This window comes from Python bivittatus, unplaced genomic scaffold (genome assembly GCF_059951505.1).
Source record: "Python bivittatus isolate LINGU-HERP-01145 unplaced genomic scaffold, Pbiv_v1 ctg000570_np1212, whole genome shotgun sequence".
Lineage (NCBI taxonomy): Eukaryota > Metazoa > Chordata > Lepidosauria > Squamata > Pythonidae > Python > Python bivittatus.
Window position 1 is genome coordinate 22,654,711 of NW_028277097.1, and position 21,820 is coordinate 22,676,530.

Below are 21,820 nucleotides of genomic sequence, written 5' to 3' on the forward strand. Positions count from 1 at the left end.
CTTTGGTGAACCAGGTTCTAGTAGTCAGTCCAAGGGCACTAACCTCCTGTAGAAATCCACTCCACAGAGACATGTAAGGGGCAGGGTAGGTGGCAAATATCCCCGCAGTGGCTGTGGGCCCAGTCACAGTCAGGTTTCCTCCCGTGTAATTCTGTAGTGCTTCTAAAATGGAAGAAGAAATCGAGGATTTGGAGAGCAAATATAACGCAAATGAAGCCACACTCAGGGCAACTGGATCCCTATTTTATGGCAGTGGTTTGCCATCACCTTCCTTAGGAATGACTTTTTGACTTCCCACTCTAGCTGTAGCTGTGGAATTTCCTGGTGGTCTCCCATCCAAGCAGTATTCAGGCCCAAACTGGCATACTTTCCAAATCCAAACAACCTTGACCAGGCACTGCCCCCTGTTTGGGGCCTGCAGGTGGAGGGGCTTGTCAAGGAAGGAGATGAGATGAGGTCTAAGGAGACTTTGCCTTTTATTTTTCATTCCTGCCTGGCCTTTCAATATTATAGATCTCTTGCTTCAGAACCAATAGAATTGTAACACAAGTTATGTTAGAAATATAAGAATAGAAAACTGGCAGCTTGGCAGAAAAGTCTCCAAGTGGGGTGGGGTGTAATTTCAGGAATGCAGAAATTGTAATTTTAGTATCGTAATAGGTCTTCTTTTCCTTCCCAACTGTTGAGATTAATTACATAAGAACACAAGATTAACTCTGCTGGATCAGGCAAGACCCATTCTAGCCCAGCATTTTGTTTCTCCCAATGGTCAACCAGTTGCCTCTGGGGAGCTGACCAGCAGCACATGGAGACCTCCCTCTTTGCCACCATTGTTCCCTCCCAACTAGAATTTGGTTGGTCCCTCCCAACTAGAAGATTGATGTCAGGCCTAGCCCAAGGAACTCCCAGAGACCATGTAAATTCAGTCCAGCAATGTTTATTAGCTACAACCTCTAGCAAGAATCTTCCCAGACTGAAACCCCAGCTCCCAAGTAATGCCAGCCACAACATTGTGAATTCCTCAGGGAGGTGCCAGTCTCATCCTCTTATCTTGCCCTCGCGCCTCAGGAGATGAAAGGAAACGTTTTTCTCACTGAGTCTGGCCTTCATAATTCCATTCCATCACATTATGTGCCATCATGTTGGCATGGACTCCTAGTGACCATATAGATAGATTTTCTCCATGATGGTCTCTCCCTAACATCGTCCTTCAGGTCTTCCAATGGTTGGGTAGATCTGTCCTCCATGAATTTATCTCATCTCCCTCCAAAGCCCATCATGTTAGTGGCCATCACCACATTTTGTGGAATTGATGACCTGAAGACAAGTACAGAGAGGATGCCCAAGCTGGATGTGAAGGATCTTCTCAGCTTGGAGCTCAATACTGCAGATCTCTAGTTATCATAGGATCTCTGCTTCCTACTGGTTTTATAGCAGCTGATGGTCACTCCTTGGGATTAAGTCTACAGTTGTCTCCCCCTAAGGGGCTTCCAGGGCACAATCCACAGGGGTATCATGGCCTAAGCATGATTTTACGAGTCTATATGAGGCTCACTGAAGTCCCCACAAATTACATGCAAGATTGCATCATGGAGTGGGATGGTGGCTGGTTCATAATACCAAGGGAAACCTGCACATCTGTACTGATATTTTGGCTTTGGCAACCTACCGACTGCACCCTTATGTCAGTGTTTCTCAAGCTTGGCAACTTCAAGATGCGTGGACATCAACTCCCAGAATTCCCCAGCCAGCATGCTGGCTGGGGAATTCTGGGAGTTGACGTCCACGCATCTTGAAGTTGCCAAGCTTGAGAAACACTGCCTTATATCATAGCCTCCTTGCGTCCAGCACAGAAATGTAGACCTTTTTTCAATAAGGAGATTAATCTTTTCCCCCCCTTGAAAGTGAATGAGGGCTTTGTTGGAAGGTGTGGGAGAATGCATACCATAATACAAAAGAAAAATCACAGCCGACGCTGCAAACGATCCCACGAACTGACCAATCACATACGCCGGAAGTTTCCGCCAGAGAAGTTTTCCTACCACGCAGTTGGCGAAAGTTATGGAAGCGTTCATGTGAGCACCTTTTAGCGCAAAGACAACGGGAGAAGAATCATTGTGATGGCAGCAGTAGCAATGTCAGCAACAGCGTGATTTGATAGAATCGATCATCATCCATTTTTGCGGTATACCATGGGGGAAGACAGTTACACTATAAAATGCCAAGAAATCTCTGCTTAAGGCATCAATTTAAACAAAAGTTAGGGAAAATGGTAGGAAAAACATTCAGCAAAAGGATCCATGGGCCATCGTGTGCTATGTATGCAGTGGAGAGAGTCGAAGGATCCTACATTTGTTCTACATGTGGTGAAGGAGAACCTGGGCACTTCAGCTAGAAGAGTGTTTCTCAACCTCAACAACTTTAAGATGGGTGGACTTGAACTCCCAGAATTCCCCAGCCAGCATCTAAAAGTGTCAAGGTTTATTTATTTGTTTATTCATTCATTCATTCCATTTCTATGCCCACCTATCTCGAAAAGTGACTCTGGGCAATGAACAATCATAACATCAGTTAAAACCAAATTACAAACACAATACAAAAGAAAATTAAATATATACAGCAGTCTATAAAATTATAATCCATAGATATTAATATAACCAGGAAACAGGAACCTTAACACCAGGCCCGGGCACATAACCAGGTCTTCAAGACCTTCCAAAAGGCCAACAGGGTTGGGGCCATCCTAATCTCTGGAGGGAGGATGTTCCAGAGGGCAGGGGCTACGGCAGAAAAGCCACACCTCTAGTCCCCACCAGCTGACATTCCTTGGCTGACTGGACCCAGAGCATGGCCATCAAGCTGGACCAGATTGGATGGGTAGTATCAGGCCTAGCCCAAGAACAACAGTGAAGCAGTCCAGTTGAGTGAAGTTCCTTTATCTGCTTACACCTTATAGACAGAATCTTGCCAGACTAAATCTGTACTACAGCAACTAGTGGATCTACCCTGGGAGATTCTAGGGAGAGGCTATCCTCAACCTCTTTCGCTTCCCACACTCCCCCTGTGGACTGTGTTGTCTCTCATCTCCTTTCCCCTGCTGGAATGCACGACCTCCTTCCCGATAGCCTTGATCTCCCACATCACCCTCCTCTTCATAGATACGTTCCATCACTGGCAAAAACAACTGGGAGAAGACGGTCCCTCGGGTAACCTGGCCCCAAGCCATAAAGGGCTTTAAAGGTGACAACCAGCACCTTGAATTGCACCCGGAAACACACTGACACATTGCAGTAATCCAGACAGGAGGTCACAAGGGCACGAGTGACAGTGAGCAAAGCCTCTCAGTCCAGGAACAGGCGCAACTGGTGCACAACCCAAAGATGTGCAAAGACCCTCTTAGCCATGGCTACCACCTGCTCTTCCAGCAGGAGCCATGAGTCCAAAAGGACCCCCAGATTGTGCACCAGATCTGTCTGGGGCAGTGCTACCTCATCTAGGACCAAAACGGGAAGAACCTTGACACTGGAAAGCCCAAGTGACCAAAGCCACTCAGCCTTGCTTGGGCTGAGCCGAAGCCCCTTGCACCCCATCCAGGCCCCTACAGTCTCCAAACACTGGGACAGGACATCCACGGCATCGCTCAGAGGGCCTGGGGTGGAGATATGAAGCTGGGTATCATCAGCATATTGATGGTATCTCATCCCAAACTGTCAGATCACCTCAGCCACCAGCCTCGTGTAGACGTTAAATAAGAAAGGAGAGAGGACTGAGCCCTGCGGCAGCCACAAAGTAGAGGCCACAGGCTGGACCTCTCCCCTCCCCCTTCAACACTGACTGGAACCAACCCCAGAGGAAGAAGGAGAACCAGCATAGCACAGGGCCACCCACCCCCAACTCCGATCCAGAAGGATGCCATGATCGATGGTATTGAAGACCACGGAGAGGTCAAGAAAAGCAAGGATGAACACTTCCACCCGGACAGGACAGTGCACCGACGCGTTTCTTGGAGCTCCGAGGGCGCCTGAGCTGTATTTGATCAGCGGTTGGTCTAGAGGAGAGAAGACCACCAAATACTCCCCTGGATGGGGGGGGGGTTCGGAAGATTAACCACGAGAGCCCCGGACGCTGTTCCTCCTGCCTTTCCTGGTCTCCACCACGGGAAAGCCGGTGAGTAGAACAGCGAAGGTGGCTGGGAACTCCATTGTGCTTTACAAATGCAGAGGGCCTCATGAATGAGAGACGTTAGCGCTGCAGTCCGGCGTCTTAGATCACTTTAGAAGACGAAGGGTTTGTTTTTTCTGTACTCCTTTTCTGTTTCCTTTTTGGATTATATTTTTTTTCTTCTTTTGTTTTATTAATATCTAAGATCTATTTATATATATATATTATATTATATATCTATATATCTTTCAGATGCTGGTGAGTTACTTTTTTATTCTCTATCATGGAATGTCATGGGTGGAAATTGACAAATGGACTTTGCTATGATATGGAAATGTTTTATGGATTTTAAATAGAGGATTTTATAAATTGTTAATGGTTTGCCTTTTTTATGGGATTAAAAAAAAATTTATTTATTTTTTTTTTGGCTCATAAACGTATATTGGATTATGAATCTGCTGTTGGATTTTTATAGCTGAGTTTTCCCTTTTCTCCATGTTGAATTTAAAAGCTTGAGAACTGAGAATTGTTTATATATTTTATTATCTATATTTGGGAACAATAAGAGACAGCTTTCTATAGCTGGGATTATAACTGCTGTGTCGTTAGAGAACTTGGAAGAAAGCTGTTGCTATTGGATTATAACTGTTGTTCTTTGAAGACACTGCTTACAATGGCTTCAAGAGGGAAGAAGGATAAGGAAAAGGAAAGAGAATCAACAAGAACTTCTACAGAACCGGCTGAGGGGGGTGGAGACATGAAAAAAGTGCTAGATGCAATCACGGCCTTAAGCCACCAGATGGACCAAAGAGACACAAAAATGAATGAAAAAATAGACAACTTAAAGAAGGAATTGACTCAAGAATTTAGAAATGAGGTTCAGAAAGTGAAGGATGTGGTGGATAATTTGTTAACTGATCTCAAGAATACTCAAGGACAGGTACAGTTGTTAGAAATTAAGTCAGAAGCAGTCACTAAATTGATATTGATTGAAATCTGGGTGCTGTTGCATTAGCAGAAATGAGGGAGAAAGAATTTATATTGAGATTGAGATCAGTAACAGAAAATCCGGGGGAAGATGTAAGAAAATCTATTATTACCGCATTAGCGCAATTTATAGAGATGGAGGAACAAGATTTAGACTCTGAAATAGACAAAGTTTATAGAGTCAATGTATTGTCGAAGGCTTTCACGGCCGGCATACGATGGCTGGTGCGGGTCCTCCGGGCTGTGTGGCCGTGTTCTGGAAGTTTTGTTTCCTAACGTTTCCCCAGCATCTGTGACTGGCATCTTCAGAGGGCAGGAGCACAGGCAGGAGCAGTTCTCTCCGTGCCCAGGGTGATGTGGCCCTTTTGTGGGTATTTATAGAGATCAGCGAGGGTGCCTGAAGGGTGTGGAGGGGGCGGTTGGGTTAATGATTGGCTGCTTGTTTTGGTGTCGGGATATGTGTGTATCTTCCTGGGGGTTAGGCAGGGTTTTTTCTTCTATTGAGTTGTTGGCTGCTGAGGGTGATTAGCATGTTCATTGTGTGAATTGTTCACGCATCCTGGTGGTTGAGCTGAGTTCGTTGACCTTTTGCAGGCTGTATTTTTCAGGATTGGTAGCCAGGGTTTGTTGATTTTTAGACTTTCCTCTTTTTTATTGAAACTGTGCTGGTGTTTGTGAATCTCAATGGCTTCCCGGTATAGCCTGGTATAGTGGCTGTTGGTGTTGGACCCACAACAGGGTCACATCACCCTGGGCACACAGAGAACCGCTCCTGTCTGTGCTCCTGCCCTCTGAAGATGCCGGTCACAGGTGCTGGCGAAACGTTAGGAAACAAAACTTCCGGAACATGGCCACATAGCCCGGAAGACCAGCCACTTTATAGAGTCAATTCACATTATGCTAGAGAAAAAAAGGTCCCAAGAGACATTCTAATTCACTTTGCACGGAAGGTCACAAGAGAACAAATTTTGAAAGAACATTATAATGAACCATTGAGTATCGAACCTTTAAGAATCTTGAGAAAAAGAAAGGATGACTCCTTCTTCACAGATAAATTAAAGCAACATGGTATTCCTTTCAGATGGGAGAGATTAGAAGGAGTATCTTTTATGTATAAAGAGCAAAGATTTAGAATAAATTGTATTTTAAAAGCAGAAGCCTTTTTGGAAAAATATAAGGCAGACTTTAGCAATACCCATAAAGAAATAGAAGATAAAAAGAAAAAGAAAAAATGGTTGTTAAAACTGATGGAAATGGCAGAAAATGATAAACTGACTTGCTTATTAAAAGAAAACTCAAATAATTATTACCTTAAAGAATGGAAACCATTGATGGACTATTTGCAAAATGTAGGCGGGGCGAAGTTTACATGGGGATTTGAAGATTAGATTATAAAGGTAATGGGATATGTTTTGACAAAGAATTACTCCTACTTAATGTATTAAAAATTAGCACTTATGATACTCTTATTATTCCTAAGACCAGAGATAGATTGGAAGTTATCTATTTTTCATATATTTTTTCTTTTTCTTTTACTTTATCTCACTTTTTCTTTTCCTTTTCTTTATAATTTGTATTTTCAATTTTCTTTTTCATTTCTAACTTTTAACGTTGTAATTTTAAAATTCCAATAAAATACTATTAAAAAGAAAAAAGAAAAGCAAGGATGGATGCACTACTCCCATCCCACTCCCACCAGAGGTCATCCAAGAGCGTGATCAATGCTGTCTTTGTCCCATACCCCAGCCTGAATCCTACTGAAAGGGGTCCAGATAATCTGCTTCATCCAAGATCCTTTGAAGCTGCTGTGCAACCATTTTCTCCACAACCTTCTCTACAAAGGGATGGTTGGAGACTGGATGAAAACTGTCCAGATTAGTTGGGTCGAGCGGTGGCCCCTTGAGGTTGAGAAACGCTGAGCTAGAACACTGAGCCCTGGGGCTTGAGAGCCCTGAGAATTGTAGTTTCAAGACAGGGTGTGCAAGATACTATGTTGGGGAAGGCTAATAGAGAAGGTTGGATTCTGGATCAAGCCACCCCACCCTTTATCTGCTAGACTCACCTGAGATTCCACCAGCAGCATGGATCCCCAACATGACACCAAACCCAAATCCTAGATTGATGCTCAAATACTCTCCAAAGTTTTTCCTTCCCAACACGACTTGCGCAACGGAGCCGAGGCCAAAAACCTGTCAGAAGAAAAGAAAACGAGGTCTCCCAGGGACTCTGCCATTTTAGTTAGGGGACAGTTTTTGGCTTACTTAGAAACTAGTCCAGGAAAAAAGAAGAGTTGGAAGAGCAGGGTAACAGAAAGCTACAAAGAGGAAGGAAAATAATACTGCCTGTTCTCTGATATTCCCCAGAAAATGTTGTGGAGAAGGTTCAAAAATCAGGGGCAGAACATGTTTTGCATGCTGAAAATCCTAAATTCAGTCCCTGATTTCCACTGAGTACTTGGAAGGCTGTGGCCAGTGGAAGAGAGAACCTGGAAGTAAATGCACCAATGATCTAATTCAGTCTAAAGTGCCATGACAGGGAGAGAGTTTGGTCTCTCTGTCTCAATCTACTTGCATTAGTTGATCTTCTCATCTTGCAAAGTCTGCTCATTGTGTTGCTTATATTATGACATAATCACCCTCTCTCACATATTTGCCTGGGGTTATAGTCCTTCACTCACATTTGATCTGGAGGACTCGGAAATGTGGAATTTTTTCTGCTTAACCTTTTGCTTGTCTGACCCCAAGCAGACATGTTACCAAGGTTGGCAAAGACCTCTCCGTCAGATGTTGCTGGATGTTATTGTTTTGTTTTGTTTTTATAATTTTTATTGAATAAATTTTTATCAAAATAAAAATCATAAGAGAAAATAAAGAAAATAAAGAAAAATAGTAAATAGTGAAAAAGGAAAATAGAAAAAGAAAGAAAAGGGGGAAAAAAGATTATACAGAAGCAGCTTCCGATCTTCTTAACAGTGGTTACAGATACATTTATACAGTATTTTGCCCTCTCTCTAAAGTAACATCATAATTTCCTTCTTTCTATAAGCTACCCTTTCTAATCTTCAAACCCATAAATCACAAGTTCATTTTTCTCTTTTTTCAGCAAAAAGCCTACAAGGGGTTTCCAGTCACTAATAAATGTAATTGTTGATCTTTCTCTAATCAAACAAGTTGATTTTGCCATCTCTGCTAGTTCTGTCATGTTCACCAATCAATCCTCTGATGTGGGTATTTCAGAGTCTTTCCATTTTTGTGCATATAATAGTCTCACAGGAGTAATAATATATAAAAATAATCTTCCATGGCTCTTTTCTAATTGACTGCCCATTAATCCCAGCAAGAAAAGTTCTGGTTTCAACTGAATGTTGATCTTTAAAATTCTTTGTATCAGTGTATGTATCTGAACCCCAAAAAATTCTGGCTTTTTTTACAAGTCCACCTTTTTTACAAGTCCACTGGAACCAGAGCTGCTTGGGTTTGACAGAAGCGCCTTTTCTCGATGATGTCATTTTCCCATACCCAAAAACTGATTGGGCTTCCACCCATGGCTGGTGAGCTGTATTCAACTTAGCAAGAAGGAAAAACTCTGATAGTCGTAGCCTTTTGCATCTTTAACAGGACACACGGAGCCGTGAGACTGAGTTTGACTATTCTTACCCAATGAACTGATTGGAAGAAGATTTAGAACGGACAGGAGGAAGTATATAACACATGACTAACCTGCGGAATTCATTAGCACAAAATGTGGTGAAGGCCACTCTCTTGAATAGCTTTAGAAGGGGGTTAGCTACTTTCATGGAGGACAGGTCTCTCAAGGGTTATGGGTCTTGAGGACTCAAAGATGAATCTGGGTTAGGGGCGGTGTGCCTCCAAATCCCAGTTGCAGTTAACAGTGGTGGAAGAAGGCTATGTCTTCACCTTCAGCTTTTATATAGATGGCTAAGATGGCTATTTGCTGGATCCAACAGCTGTTATGTATTTCTCTAAATCAGCCACTTGTTACTCTACAGCAGTGTTTCTCAACCTTGGCAACTTTAAGATGTGTGGACTTCAACTCCCAGATTTGAAGCTGGCTGGCTGGGGAATTCTGGGAGTTGAAGTCCACACATCTTAAAGTTGCCAAGGTTGAGAAACACTGCCCTATAGAATATGGAGGATGAGCTAACAAAACTGAACCTGAAAGAAGCCAAACAGCTAGCCCACAACCACAACAACCACAACAAATAATGGAGGAATATTCTATGCCAGTGTTGTCCAAACTTGGCCACTCTAAGAGGAGTGGACTTCAACTCCCAGAATTCCCCAGCCAGCCATGGCTGGCTGGGGAATTCTGGGAGTTGAAGTCCACTCCTCTTAGAGTGGCCAAGTTTGGACAACACTGTTCTATGCAATGTGAGCAGACCCATAACACTTACAGCCCCATACTAGTTGTTCTTCGGGTCATGACCAGATAGGAGCTAAGGACATTAAGTTCAAGTTCATCTGCAATAGGTATCAAGAAATCTATCTCTTCTATGACTGGATGTATTAGAATGCAGCTATTGTTTGTAAAAGAAAAAAAGTATTCACCCCCTTTTGGATGTTAGGGGTGTCCTAGTGCTATATAAAGAAAATCTGAAGAAATAGCACCAACATTTCATGAGCAAAGTTATCCAGCATGCGATTTGCCAGTGTGAAAAAATAGTTATCACCTTGGTTCGATCCACTGAATATGAAACTCTGATAACATTTGCGGTCAAAGAGAGCTTTGCAGGGTCTTACCCTCATGGATTAGTCAATAATTAGAGTCTCACTTCTTTCAGGAAGCAAGTACAGTTCCGTAAATAATGGGGTGTGAAACAAAATCCAAGGCAAGATTCTGATTAGATTCAGAAAATTGGTCCAGTGTGATGTGGTTTTCCAAATTAAGCCGAGAAAGATGTTTTTGCATAGATAGATAGACAGACAGACAGACAGACAGACAGACAGACAGACAGACAGACGGATAGGGTTGGATAGATAGATATTAGACAGATATAGATGTACAAATAAATGGATGGATGGATGGATGGATGGATGGATGGATGGATGGATGGATGGATGGATGAATAGATGATAGATAGACAGACAGACAGACAGACCAACCCTGACCCTCACGTTTCCAGCTAATGGAGATTTGGGGAAGACTCTTCCACTGGATTCTTTACAAGAACATAAGAGAAGAACATCACACATGATCAAAACATTTTTTTCCATTTACTTTCTTCAATTATTGGCAGACTGGTGTTTTAAAGAAGCTGAGAAGAGGGCTTTAAAAATAACTAACCTCCCACAGTCTTGCTGATAGTCTGTCAGAGACAGCCTCCAAACCTGGAGCTTTAATTGAAGTAACCACAACCAAACACCCCCTCCAGCCCCATGACCCTGTCTAATCCATTTTTCCAGTCACGGAAGGACCCTATCCATCACCACCTAAGGTGGCAGGGAATTCCACAAGTTAATTATATGGGAAAGAAAAGAAAGAAACTGTGCTTAATCTGCCTTTACAGATCATGTGAGAACTGTCCTGTCTCTAAGGAAAGTACTCAAGGGCCCCATTCAGAAAGATTTTCTGTCCCTCGAGCTTTCTTAACCCTGCCTTCCCCAATCTGGTGGCCTCCAGACGTTGGGACTGCAACTCCCCAAGTTTTGAGATTTCTCACCTGGCAAAGGATTCTGAGATTTGCCATCCCAAACAAGTCCAGAGGGGACCAAGTGGAAACCAGATTGTTCAGACCTGCTTGTCCCTTCACATAAGTGACTCTTAGCAGCCTTGGGCAACAAAACACCATTTTAGGTGCATGCATTACTTATCTCCAAAGGCAAGAAGGGGGCATACGCTCCGTGTTCTCACCCCTCCCATCTTCTAACCCTCCCTGCCTCTCCCCAACGCACACCACGTCTTCTCACCATCAAGAGGAAGGTCGCCAGGGCTTCTGCCAGAGTCTGGCGGACAGTTTCATTCCGGACCGTCACCGAGTTGATTAATTTTTCCAACATCTTAGCTACTGACATCCAGATACGACTTCTGTTGGAAAGGGAGACGTCATTCTAAAGAGCCTTGGCCTTGCAAAGGCTTGAAACGCAGCACTGTTCTTTCATCTCCACCTGGGCGTGTACTGACAGTTCGTACTGTCTGGTTAAAGGCTAACTGGTCAATTGAGCATCTGCTGTTGTCTTTACATAGCCCTTTCCACACCCCCGCTGCTCCCCCCCCCCCCCCCCCGTCTTTTAAAGTATCTCCTGGGCCACAGTGAAGTCAATGAGCCATCAGCCTTACAGCATTATGACCTCAACTCCATTGTGAGAAAAAACATCCGCCTCAAGGAAATCTTATAGAGTCCAGAAAGAAATCTGAGATTTGCAAGGGGGTAGGGGGAGAAGAGAAGGATGGAATTAAATTCAGCAAGTTTAACCCTGCTTCTTGTTTCAGAGCAACAATATGAATGGAAATATTCATTTGGAATCTATTCACGAGCTAACTATAGATGTGATAATATCAAGAGATCGTATCGACATAATTGTGGCCAAGAGAATCTGTGATTGCCATTCCTGGAAAATGATGTCAAACTCATTTCAGAGGGGAACAATAAATTACATAACTATGGAGTGGTCTCTAAGGGAATCATACATGTAAAAATGAAACAAGGAAGATCAGAGGACAAATATTTGGATAAATGTTGGGAACTACCTTCATCCTTTGATCTAACACAAACATTTAACATACTGTAATTTTACAATGAGTCAGATCGGTATGTAATAACAATTTGCAAAATTATTCCATTTATAACCAAAGGTCATAAATAAGAACAAAACTCCTATAAAGTTCAAACGTGAACAAAGAACCATCAGCAGGATAATTGGCAAGCTCTAAATGCCCGTGGCTACACATACCTCATTTTAGTTTCCCAAATATTCTCAAAACAGATCAATATGTGGAGGCTCAGATATTCTTAAGATGTTCAATAGGGAAAGGCTGACTACTGAGAACCACCGATCTGTTCCCCAACATGCACCTGAGGGACGTTGCTCCCGGAGTTAGAAATGGCATCTTTCAGGGAAAAAAATGCATCACACCGAAACTGGGATCAGAAGGTGAAAAAGCATTCACGAGGGACTCTAAAGCTGAACAAGTAGAGCACCGAACACCAAGATCCAGACGTGGATGATCACGGGTCAAAAGAACGCAGGGAACGTGCAGTCATTTCTACTTGGACACATTCCAGAAGCCACGTGGCTCAAAGGTCATTAATATCAATATCACATGTGTCTTTCTCCCCCCCCCCTCCCCATTTCTGTTTTCACAATTGCCCTTTGAAGTGATTGATATTGGCTGGGTTCATTCCATATCCCTAACCATGTTGTTGCATTAACTCTTTTTCAGGGTTTGCATAATACAGTGAATTATGAACTCACCAAACTGGCTGGATTCATACAGTACACCAAGCAGCCCCCTATCAAAAACCCTAACAAAGGTTCACACCAATCAAGCATAGCATTTGGTCTGAATGTAGCTGCAACGTCTTTTACGGGTTAAGTGGATGCCTTTGTCAGTTACCCATGCAGAGGGAGATGTCTGCTCCCTCTGGGAACATGGGCATTACAAAGATGCTATCTCAGGTTCTGTAACATGACATACGTGCTGAACCCCATGGGCTGCATCTGTGGCCCTTTTGGAAGGATTAGAAGCACCCCCAGGATTTGGGAAACTCACAGGATATCAGATGGCCTTCTTGAGCTGGTACCTGAAGATGTATTGGAAGATCCTGCTGGAGGTTCTCAAGCCACCTGGAAGATCCTGGATTTCACGTGACAGAACCAGGCTGCTGTACAAATGTTCTCATCATTTGCCTTAAAAAAAAAAAAATTATATGGCCCCCATCTTAAACAACTTTATGGCTCATAACAACCATAAAACCAGTAACTATAAAACGATCATAAAAACAATAAAACAATAAAACAAAAACCCTGTGCCTTCATCGTCCTCTTGGGATGCCCCACAGCAAGGTCCAGTTGCCCTTATACCATACTTTCTATCTATAACAGGGTTTCTCAACCTTGGCAACTTTAAGATGTGTGGACTCCAACTCCCAGAATTCCCCAGCCAGCCTTGCTGGCTGGGGAATTCTGGGAGTTGAAGTCCACACATCTTAAAGTTGCCAAGGTTGAGAAACACTGATCTATACAATCTTATCCCAGCACCTCAGTAAAAAGCCAGGTCTTAATGGCCTCCCAAAAGGCTAAAAGGGTGGGGGCCTGCCAAATCCCCAGGGGGAAGGTATTCCACAAGTTAGGGGCAGCCACGGAAAAGACATGCTTCCAAGGTCCCACTAGGCGACAGGACTTCAGGGAAGGGACCTGGACCGTGCTACTCTTTCTGATCTAGTGCGACGGGCAGATATTCTTAGGGAGAGGCAGTCCCCCAAATAACCTGGTCCCATGCCATGGAGGGCTTTAAAGGTGATAACCAGAAGGAAACTGGGAGCAAGTGCAAGTGAAGCTGTAACGTGGACGAACCTATGAGCACCCAATAGTCAAAGTCAAAGTCATCTTTATTGTCATTGTACTACTCGTACAACGAAATTAAATGCCACCCCAGTGCAGCTTTAAAAATATAAAAACCATAGAACACATAAAACACATAACACACATAAAACATATAAAACACAATCTTCACATTGCATATTGCACAACTCCTGATGCTGCATTAATGCTGCACTATACGGTAGAGTTCAGTATAGTTACAGCTCTAAGATAAAAGCTATTCTTCAGCCTCTTTGCCCTTCTTTTCATTATCCTGTACCATCTGCCAGATGGTCATAGTTCAAAAAAAGGATGTCCCAGGTGGGATGGGTCCTTAAGCATGTTTTGAGCCTTCTTAAGGCAGCGGGAACTATAAAGTTCTTCCAAAGAGGGGAGAGGGCAGCCAATGATCCTCTGGGCAGTGGTGGTAACCCTCTGGAGCGCACCACTGCATTCTGAACCAGTTGTAATTTCCAAGTGGTCTTCAGGGGCAGCCCCATGTAAAGCACATTGCAGTAATCCAACCAGAAGTGACCAAGGCGTGAGTGACTGTGAGCAAGGCCTCCTGGTCCAGGAAAGGGCACAATTGGCACACAAGATGGATCTGTGCAAAGGCTCCCCCCAGCCACAGCTGCCACCTGCTCATCAAGCAGGAGCCGCGAGCCCAGGAAGACCCCCAAATTACGCACCAACTCAGTCCCGGGGAGTGCCACCCCCATCCCTTTTCAGACAGGAACTCCAGCCTCGAGCTTTCCTGCAAACATCGCCCGATAATGAACCTTGTGATTTGGTCCTGGTGTGCATTTTATCCTTGCTTCAGCAGTCAGCATCCCAAAGGTCACTTTTTTGCCCCCCTCCTCATCACAGCCCAAGGGTGACAGCTCGGCTCGGTTCATCCGCTGCTTGAGAAACATTAACTTTTACAACCAGGCAAATACAAAGGGGGGAGATATCTCCCATATGTGAAATTGTGCATCACTTTCAACATGCCCTTGGATCTCACAATTAATTGACAGCAGTGTTTCTCAACCTTGGCCACTTGAAGATGGGTGGACTTCAACTCCCAGAATTCCCCAGCCAGCCATGCTGGCTGGGGAATTCTGGGAGTTGAAATCCACCCATCTTCAAGTGGCCAAGGTTGGGAAACACTGATCTACATCTTTGCCATTGATTCTGGTGATGGTACCACTCAGCTCTCTTGAACTTATTTTCTTTGGCCAACAGCTGGAGCAGAAAAAAACCCACTCTTTTGCTAGTTAGCTCACATTCCTCTACAGCACTTCAGTTGCTACCCTTCACCCCCTGCTCACATTCCTCTACAGCACTTCAGTTGCTACCCTTCACCCCCTGCACACACCCCTCACTAAATGCTGTATCTGCTTCGTCCCTAAAAATGCCCTGAAAAAACAGCTATGCTTCCCCACTATTTACAATGGAACATGCCAGGGAATTTTAACGCTAACAGGTAAAACGTAAGGATCCCTCAAGCTGCACTTGGCTCCTGTGGCTTTCTTCACAACTGAATTTATTTTACTTAGAAGCCCCTCCAGAAAGATGGATTGTTGGGGTTAAAGCTGCTGGGCTAGAAGCAGGGAAACTGAAATCTAGTCCTGGCTCAAGCATGAAGCCAGCTGGGGGACTTTGGGCCAGTCCCTCAGCCCTGGGGAGGAGGGCAAAGAACATCCAAAAATGCTGCCAAGAAATCATCCATCGAGTTTCCAGGACTCAAAATTGACTTAAAATCACATTAAAAAAATAAAAGCCCCTCCAGTCAATGCTGACTCTGAGCAGCATACCATGTTTGGGTTTTGTGAATGTGTCCCGGTCAGTTTCTCAGCACAATCAGTTTTCCTTTGCCTTCTTCCAGGATTTGTTTATTTATTTCCCTATTAATCTACTTCCTGGCTGGCAATCTCCCAACCCTTCCAGTGGTTCTGACCAGGCTGGGCTTTTAGGAGGTCAGCAAAAGGCAGATCAGTGCTGCCACCTGCTGCGAAGGATACCATCTGGAAACCAATTTGCATTTCAGAAAGGTAACGGAGGCAGCCAGAGGAGAAATTCTGGGGCGCCTAGTAGGGCAATTCCTATATCAGACCAGTTTTAGGTCATAAAATAATACGCAATCCTTCAATTTCTCCACAACTCCTTATTGGGCAAAGTAGTAATGAGAGAGAGAAAAGGAAATGAAAGATGAATGTTGAACCTGTTGGCTTTCTATTTAACCACAGTCTTAATGTGGGTATAAGTTGCTCATTTTCAAATCAGGACTTCTGAGGTCCTGAGATGATTTCCAGTTGCACGCTGGACACACACACACAAACACACACAAACACACCCAAACTGCTGGAGTGAAGAAAAAGCTTTAATAATAAATGGATAAACAAGCAGGGAAGTATTTTCCTATTAGCCGAAAAGAAGAAAAAAATTGAAGAATAAGGTCCTAAGCTCAAGTGAAATCAAATCATCTTCCTCCACAGAGAAAACAGGTAGTGCTTTGTAATGGTATGTGGGCATGGCCTTGGGAGACAGGAGGAAGAGGCACAGGCTAGGCAATGGTCAGATAAGAGATAAGAGGCAGCTGAGCCCACAGCAGAAATGGGGTATGCAACTCACTTCCATGGATCTGTTGTTATTCCAAATGGAGAGTATTGGATAAATATCCTAAGCACTGGACCTACCCTCTGCATTCTGTCTCAGGAGAGCCATGGAAAGAACAGGGGCAAGCAGATATAATAGGGCAGCCATTTTCATCACCAGTAGCAAACCAGTAGGCATTTGGGTGATCTCTTCAGAGCCATAATTATGTTATAGAAGAATTAGCCCAAAGTTAATTGGTAATTTAAAAACACCAGGACATCTCTGAAAAGTCACCTCTACAAAGAGTGATGTTGTAGTGGTATGTGGGAATGACCTTGGGAGACAGGAAGAAGAGCCACAGATTAGGCAATGGTCAGATAAGGGGCAGCTGAGTCCGCAGAAGGAACAGGGGCATGGCAAACATCTCAGAAGGGACCCTCCCTAGTTTCTTGGACTGTAAAGGCGAGGGGGGAGAGATGTACTTTCAGACTTGCACAATTCTGTTGATGTAACCTTACAATAAAGGTAGAGTTAATAATCATGTGCTTCTTGTCTGAACTACCTCACAGGGATAACAAGCTTCGATCGCACCATGGTGGCCACTATCTTGGCTTTTTGACCGTTTCCTGTGGATGCCCTTGGTAGATGATGCCTAGAAGAAAGTTCCTAAGAGTCAGAGCAGTTTGACAGTGGATGCAAAGACCAGAGAAGTGATGAGTTTCCTTTCATGGGGTGCACTTAAAGCAGAGGCTGAACCACCATCTTTCATGTCTGGGATGCTCACATTTGGATTCCTGCCCTCATCGTAGATGGACTCCAACCTCCAATATTTGAAATAATTGGAGAATTATATTCAGTCAGTTCAAAGTTCACCCAATTAAGACTAACGATAGCTGTGACTTGTGGTAATGGCAGATTATTATGTTCAGGTAGGACAGTGTTTGTCAGCCTTGGCAACTTGAAGACGTCTGGACTTCAACTCCCAGAATTCCCCAGCCAACCATCACATGGGGAATCACATGGTTGTTGAGCGAATCACACGGTTTCCCATTGGTTTTGCTTGTCAGAAGCAAGATGGGAAGGCCACGTATAGCAATCACATGACCCAGGGACACTGCAACTGTTGTAAGTGCGAGCTGGTTGCCAAGTGCCCAGATCGTCATCATGTGACTGCGGGGGTGCTGTGACAGTTGTAAGTGCAAGGACTGGTTATACATCCCTTTGTTGAGCACTATTGTAACTTTGAACGGTTGCTAAATGAATGGTTGTTAAATGAGAACTACCTGTAATATGGTACATCTCTAATAGCTGCTGGGACACTGAATCTAGCATTATCGCACATTGTTGTTTTACTTATTATTTATTATTTTATGTTCAAAGTTTCTTCTAGTTATGAAACTATTTGGTCAAATCCAGCAAGTGTATGGCAAGCTATTAGCAGCTTGATCTCAGAAGAAAGGGCAGAGATGGTGATATGCAGTAGAACATAACAAAGAAGGTAATTGTTGGATATAAAGCTGATTGTAGGTAGATATGTTGCAGTGAAGGTTGTCAAAAGCTGAAGAGGTCAACAGATCTGGAGTTCAGAAGCAGCATACGTAGAAAGTAACTGAAGCAAACTCAGCTGTGAAACCAGAGTCAAAAGCTGTATTTATCACAGAGATCACATGGTGGTTAGGAATGACTTAAAAATGAATTATTGTCGAAGCAGCACAATGCCCTGACAACTGCATTCAAACACTAGTTTTCTATACAGGACAAGAAAAGACTCTGTGAACCTCGATGAATGCAGAAACTGGTTCTCAAAAATACAGAGTGTTTTTAGAGAGGTCAGAATCCTATCTAAACGCCATTCTCAGTAACCAGATCACTGAGAAGACTCCTTGGCACAGCTTCTTCTCCGTCTCACCTTCCCATGACACTCATTCTCAGTTGGCTGCCAAAGCATGAATGAAGGTGAGCAGGTGTTACAACTTATTTCTAACACACTTCACATTTGTAGTCTTTTTATACTGTGCTAAGCTCCATATATATTCATACACGATGACTAACTGAAAAAGTGAATATCTTCATCTTCTTCCATAGGATCTACACTTTAAAACTTGAGAAATTTAGAAGGCGTCTGCTTTGCTCACAGCGTGCCCCACCAAACATAGATGTTTGCCCTTTTCTTTAGTTGTTTTTTTGAAATCCTGTTTTTCTAATCCGCTTGGGTGGAGCATATCTTTCCTTTCCCAGCTTGTAAACTCTCTGCATAAGTAACATCACAATGGTTGTGTTCAAGTCAACACATTTAACCAACCCAGTTACAGACTCAGCAGCTGCATTTGTGCCAAAGGGTAAACTTGATTAGCCTTAATCTTGGTTGGGTTCTTTTCAGGTTCAGCTTGTTGAGACACACCAAGCCTTTTGGTCAGTTCACGTCATTACGTAGGAGACCACTTGCTTTGTTCGCCCAAGGCCTTGAGAACGGTGTCAAGGAGGACCTTCATACCCCGTTCCCATTATCTTGGGTCAGGGAAGTAAGAGGCTTAGGTAATGACATCACCTTATTTAGGTAATGACTTAGGTAATGACATCACCTACCCCCAGTGAGGACATAAATAATGCTGTGACCTCCTGTCCCTGGATGCAGAGGTTTGGAGACAAACTTTGGAGACAAAGTTGATGGGAAGGGAGCCGGAGGATCAAGGAGCTATTTTATGAACGTGGAAACCCCCACGAGCAAAGAATAGTAGCAGATCACAATTGGAAAGTTTAGAAGATTAAAAGATCAGGTAAGACAGCACTTTGATTCTGCAGATTACCTTGACATTCTTGGAGGATGGATGGATGGGTAGATAGATAAGTAGATAGGTAGATAATACAGAAGCTCTTAAATGAATGGAGCAAATACCAGAACTTAGGGGCTCAATCATATAACAAGACCCTTTGGGGTCTGGGATTATAATAAACAGCCCCTCCATTTCATAACAGGCACGTGACTTGATCTGGGATTCAGCTTGGCTCAAGGACCACCCTTAGTCCTGGCACCTGCTTTCACTAGCAAGGCTGATCTTGCAGCAGGGAAGCCAGAAGGGGCAAGGGCCCCCATACCCAAGCAGAGGGCCTAACAGTGTTGTAAAAATGGCATAAATCTTTCGGTTTAGATGGACTTTCATGTTCGAGGGGAAGATGATCCCCAGAAGGAAATTCTGACATCTTTGAGGACCATTTTGGGGACACAGAGAGACCCACTCCAGCTATTTAGTGATTCTACAGGAGAAATTGCAGCCTTGCAAATCCTTTCCAAGCCAAAGCAGAATAATGTTAGCCTGGATGTTTATTGGGTGGGAATAACAGGAGCTGTGAAGGACGTTAGGTTGGGGAAAGCAAGAAGCACCTCAACAGAAAGGAAAAATGCCCTTGTTCTCTCCCAGATAGACTACTGCAATGTGCTCTACATGGGGCTACCCTTGAAGAGTATCCGGAAGCTACAGCTGGTCCAGAATGCGGCCGCGCGGGCTATTTTTGGAGCCCCAAAAAGGGCCCATGTAACACCGTTGCTCTGCGAGCTGCACTGGGTACCAGTTTGCTTCCGGGTCCAATTCAAGGTGTTGGTTATTACCTTTAAAGCCCTACATGGCATGGGGCCAGTTACCTAAGGGACCGCCTCTCCCCTATGACTTCACCCAGTCCCACCCGGTCGCACAGAGAGGGCATGCTTCGGACCCCCTCAGTAAAAGAACTCCATCTAGCGGGGTCCAGAAGGCGGGCCTTCTCTGCGGTAGCCCCCGCTCTTTGGAACATTCTGCCCCCGGAGGTGCGATGGGCCCCCTCACTCCTGGCCTTCCGAAGGGCCTTGAAGACCTGGTTCTGCCTCTTGGCCTGGGGTGGGGAGGGAATACTTCAAGCAGGGGGATGGCTAGCCCTGTAGTGGCCAGCTCTCTGCAGCTTGATTTGCCATCTGCTTGGATCTTCCTTTCTTTAGTATTGTTTTAAATTTTGGATGTTTTATGTGTTTTAGATGTATTTATAGTTTTAATGTTTTTTGTAAGTCGCCCAGAGTCCCCCATTGTGGGGGAGATGGGCGGGGGAGAAATCCAACAAACAAATAAATAAACAAATAAAAATGCTGATGCTATAAAAAGAATTGTGCATCACTTCAGATTTCAGTGTTTGTCAACCTTGGGAACTTTAAGATGGGTGGACTTCAACTCCCAGAATTCCCCAGCCATGCTGGCTGGGAAATTCTGGGAGTTGAAGTCCACCCATCTTAAAGTTCCCAAGGTTGACAAACACTGCTTTAGGAAGACCTGGTTATAGATTTTCACCTTCTCTTGGAACAGGTTGCTTCAAAGGTGTCCACAGAGGGGGTCAGGTTCCAAAAAGTCATAATGAAACCCCCCCCCCCTTTCACACACATTAAAAAGGGGCCACCATCTTGACTTTTTTCACCACCCCCAACTCCTGCAGACTTTCCTGAGTTGTAGATTATTGGCAGGTCACCAGTGAGAGATGGTGGGAAGTCTGGAAAAGGGAGGGGAGGGAACGCATGAATAAACGGCCAAGCATGAACAGTGGTGGAGCTGGCAAGAGGTACAGTAATTTTTCTGTCACTCATTGACTGGCACGAAATAGCCTTGGATGATGAAAATTTCCAGCTATCTAGGATCAGCTACTTGACCTTTGAGCTACAGTAAAATAATTAAAATTTAGAATGTCTACCATAAATGATAAGATCATGGTCCTGCTGAAATAATAAGAGGAAGATTATGGGACCACCCTTGGCAGCTTATCTCCTAACTTAGCCCAAATGGAGAGAACTCTAAGAGGAAGCATTTCAAGGTATCCCAAGAGATTCCACCTTAATTCATTTAATGAGACTGAGAAATTCCTTGTATACTTTGCAAGAGTCTGTATTTACTCCAGACTAGCATTAAGGACCTTGAAATCAAGGTTGTTCTTGCGTTCTTGGTCTTGCCCAGCTTCAGGGCCTGGAGATAACCTAGGGTGATCCCTGAGTCTTGGACTATTACTCTCTTTGTCCCAATTGGCTCTGCCAGTTAGGACTGATTTGAGGTCCAAAACATCAGGAGGCACTAATGACTCTATGCTTGGTTTTCTCTGTCAACTGTATATCAGGGAGGAATTCAAGTTCTATGGTGAAAGCAGATGTTTTCACACAAAGGTCTCCAGTTTGATCTTTGGTATCCTCAGATGATTAAGAATGCAGTTGTAATTATTGGGGAATGCCTCAATGCCTCTTCTGAAGAGATCTGGATGGCAGAGAAGGCAACTCTGGTGGACCCGTGATCTCGCTCAGCCTAAGATGCTTATCAGGAGTTTCCATAACACAGGAAAGGAATATGTGCCCCTCCAGTGAGAATGACTTTAGTCAAATGATGCCACCTAAGGATCCACTATGAATCAAGAACAGAGACAGGGTTTCAGATATTCATCATAAAGCAACAGTCTTGTGTTACTTTAAAGACTTTTGTTGTTGTTGTTGTTCAGTCGTTAAGTTGTGTCCGACTCTTTGTGACCCCATGAACCATATTGCGCCAGGCCTTCCT

General features: G+C 43.9%; 1 protein-coding gene across 3 annotated transcripts in view; it reads right to left on the bottom strand.

The window, feature by feature from the left end:
- The window catches only part of AQP7 (aquaporin 7), a 22,038-nt gene extending 7,586 nt beyond the window's left edge, over nucleotides 1-14,452 (bottom strand). Inside the window, exons 1-6 of one of the 3 annotated variants that reach the window (XM_088152664.1) lie at nucleotides 14,378-14,452; nucleotides 12,880-13,016; nucleotides 11,076-11,193; nucleotides 7,211-7,337; nucleotides 1,946-2,083; nucleotides 44-162 (exon numbers count right to left, since the gene is read on the bottom strand). In XM_088152664.1, coding sequence (XP_088008790.1) covers nucleotides 44-162; nucleotides 1,946-2,083; nucleotides 7,211-7,337; nucleotides 11,076-11,180 — 489 coding nt within the window. In that variant the 5' untranslated portion in view covers nucleotides 11,181-11,193; nucleotides 12,880-13,016; nucleotides 14,378-14,452. Of the gene's footprint in view, nucleotides 1-43; nucleotides 163-1,945; nucleotides 2,084-7,210; nucleotides 7,338-11,075; nucleotides 11,194-12,059; nucleotides 12,338-12,879; nucleotides 13,017-14,377 lie in introns of those variants that run through there. The other 2 variants (XM_088152662.1, XM_088152663.1) reach the window with 2 other exon arrangements.
- Between the last annotated feature and the right edge of the window lie 7,368 nt (nucleotides 14,453-21,820).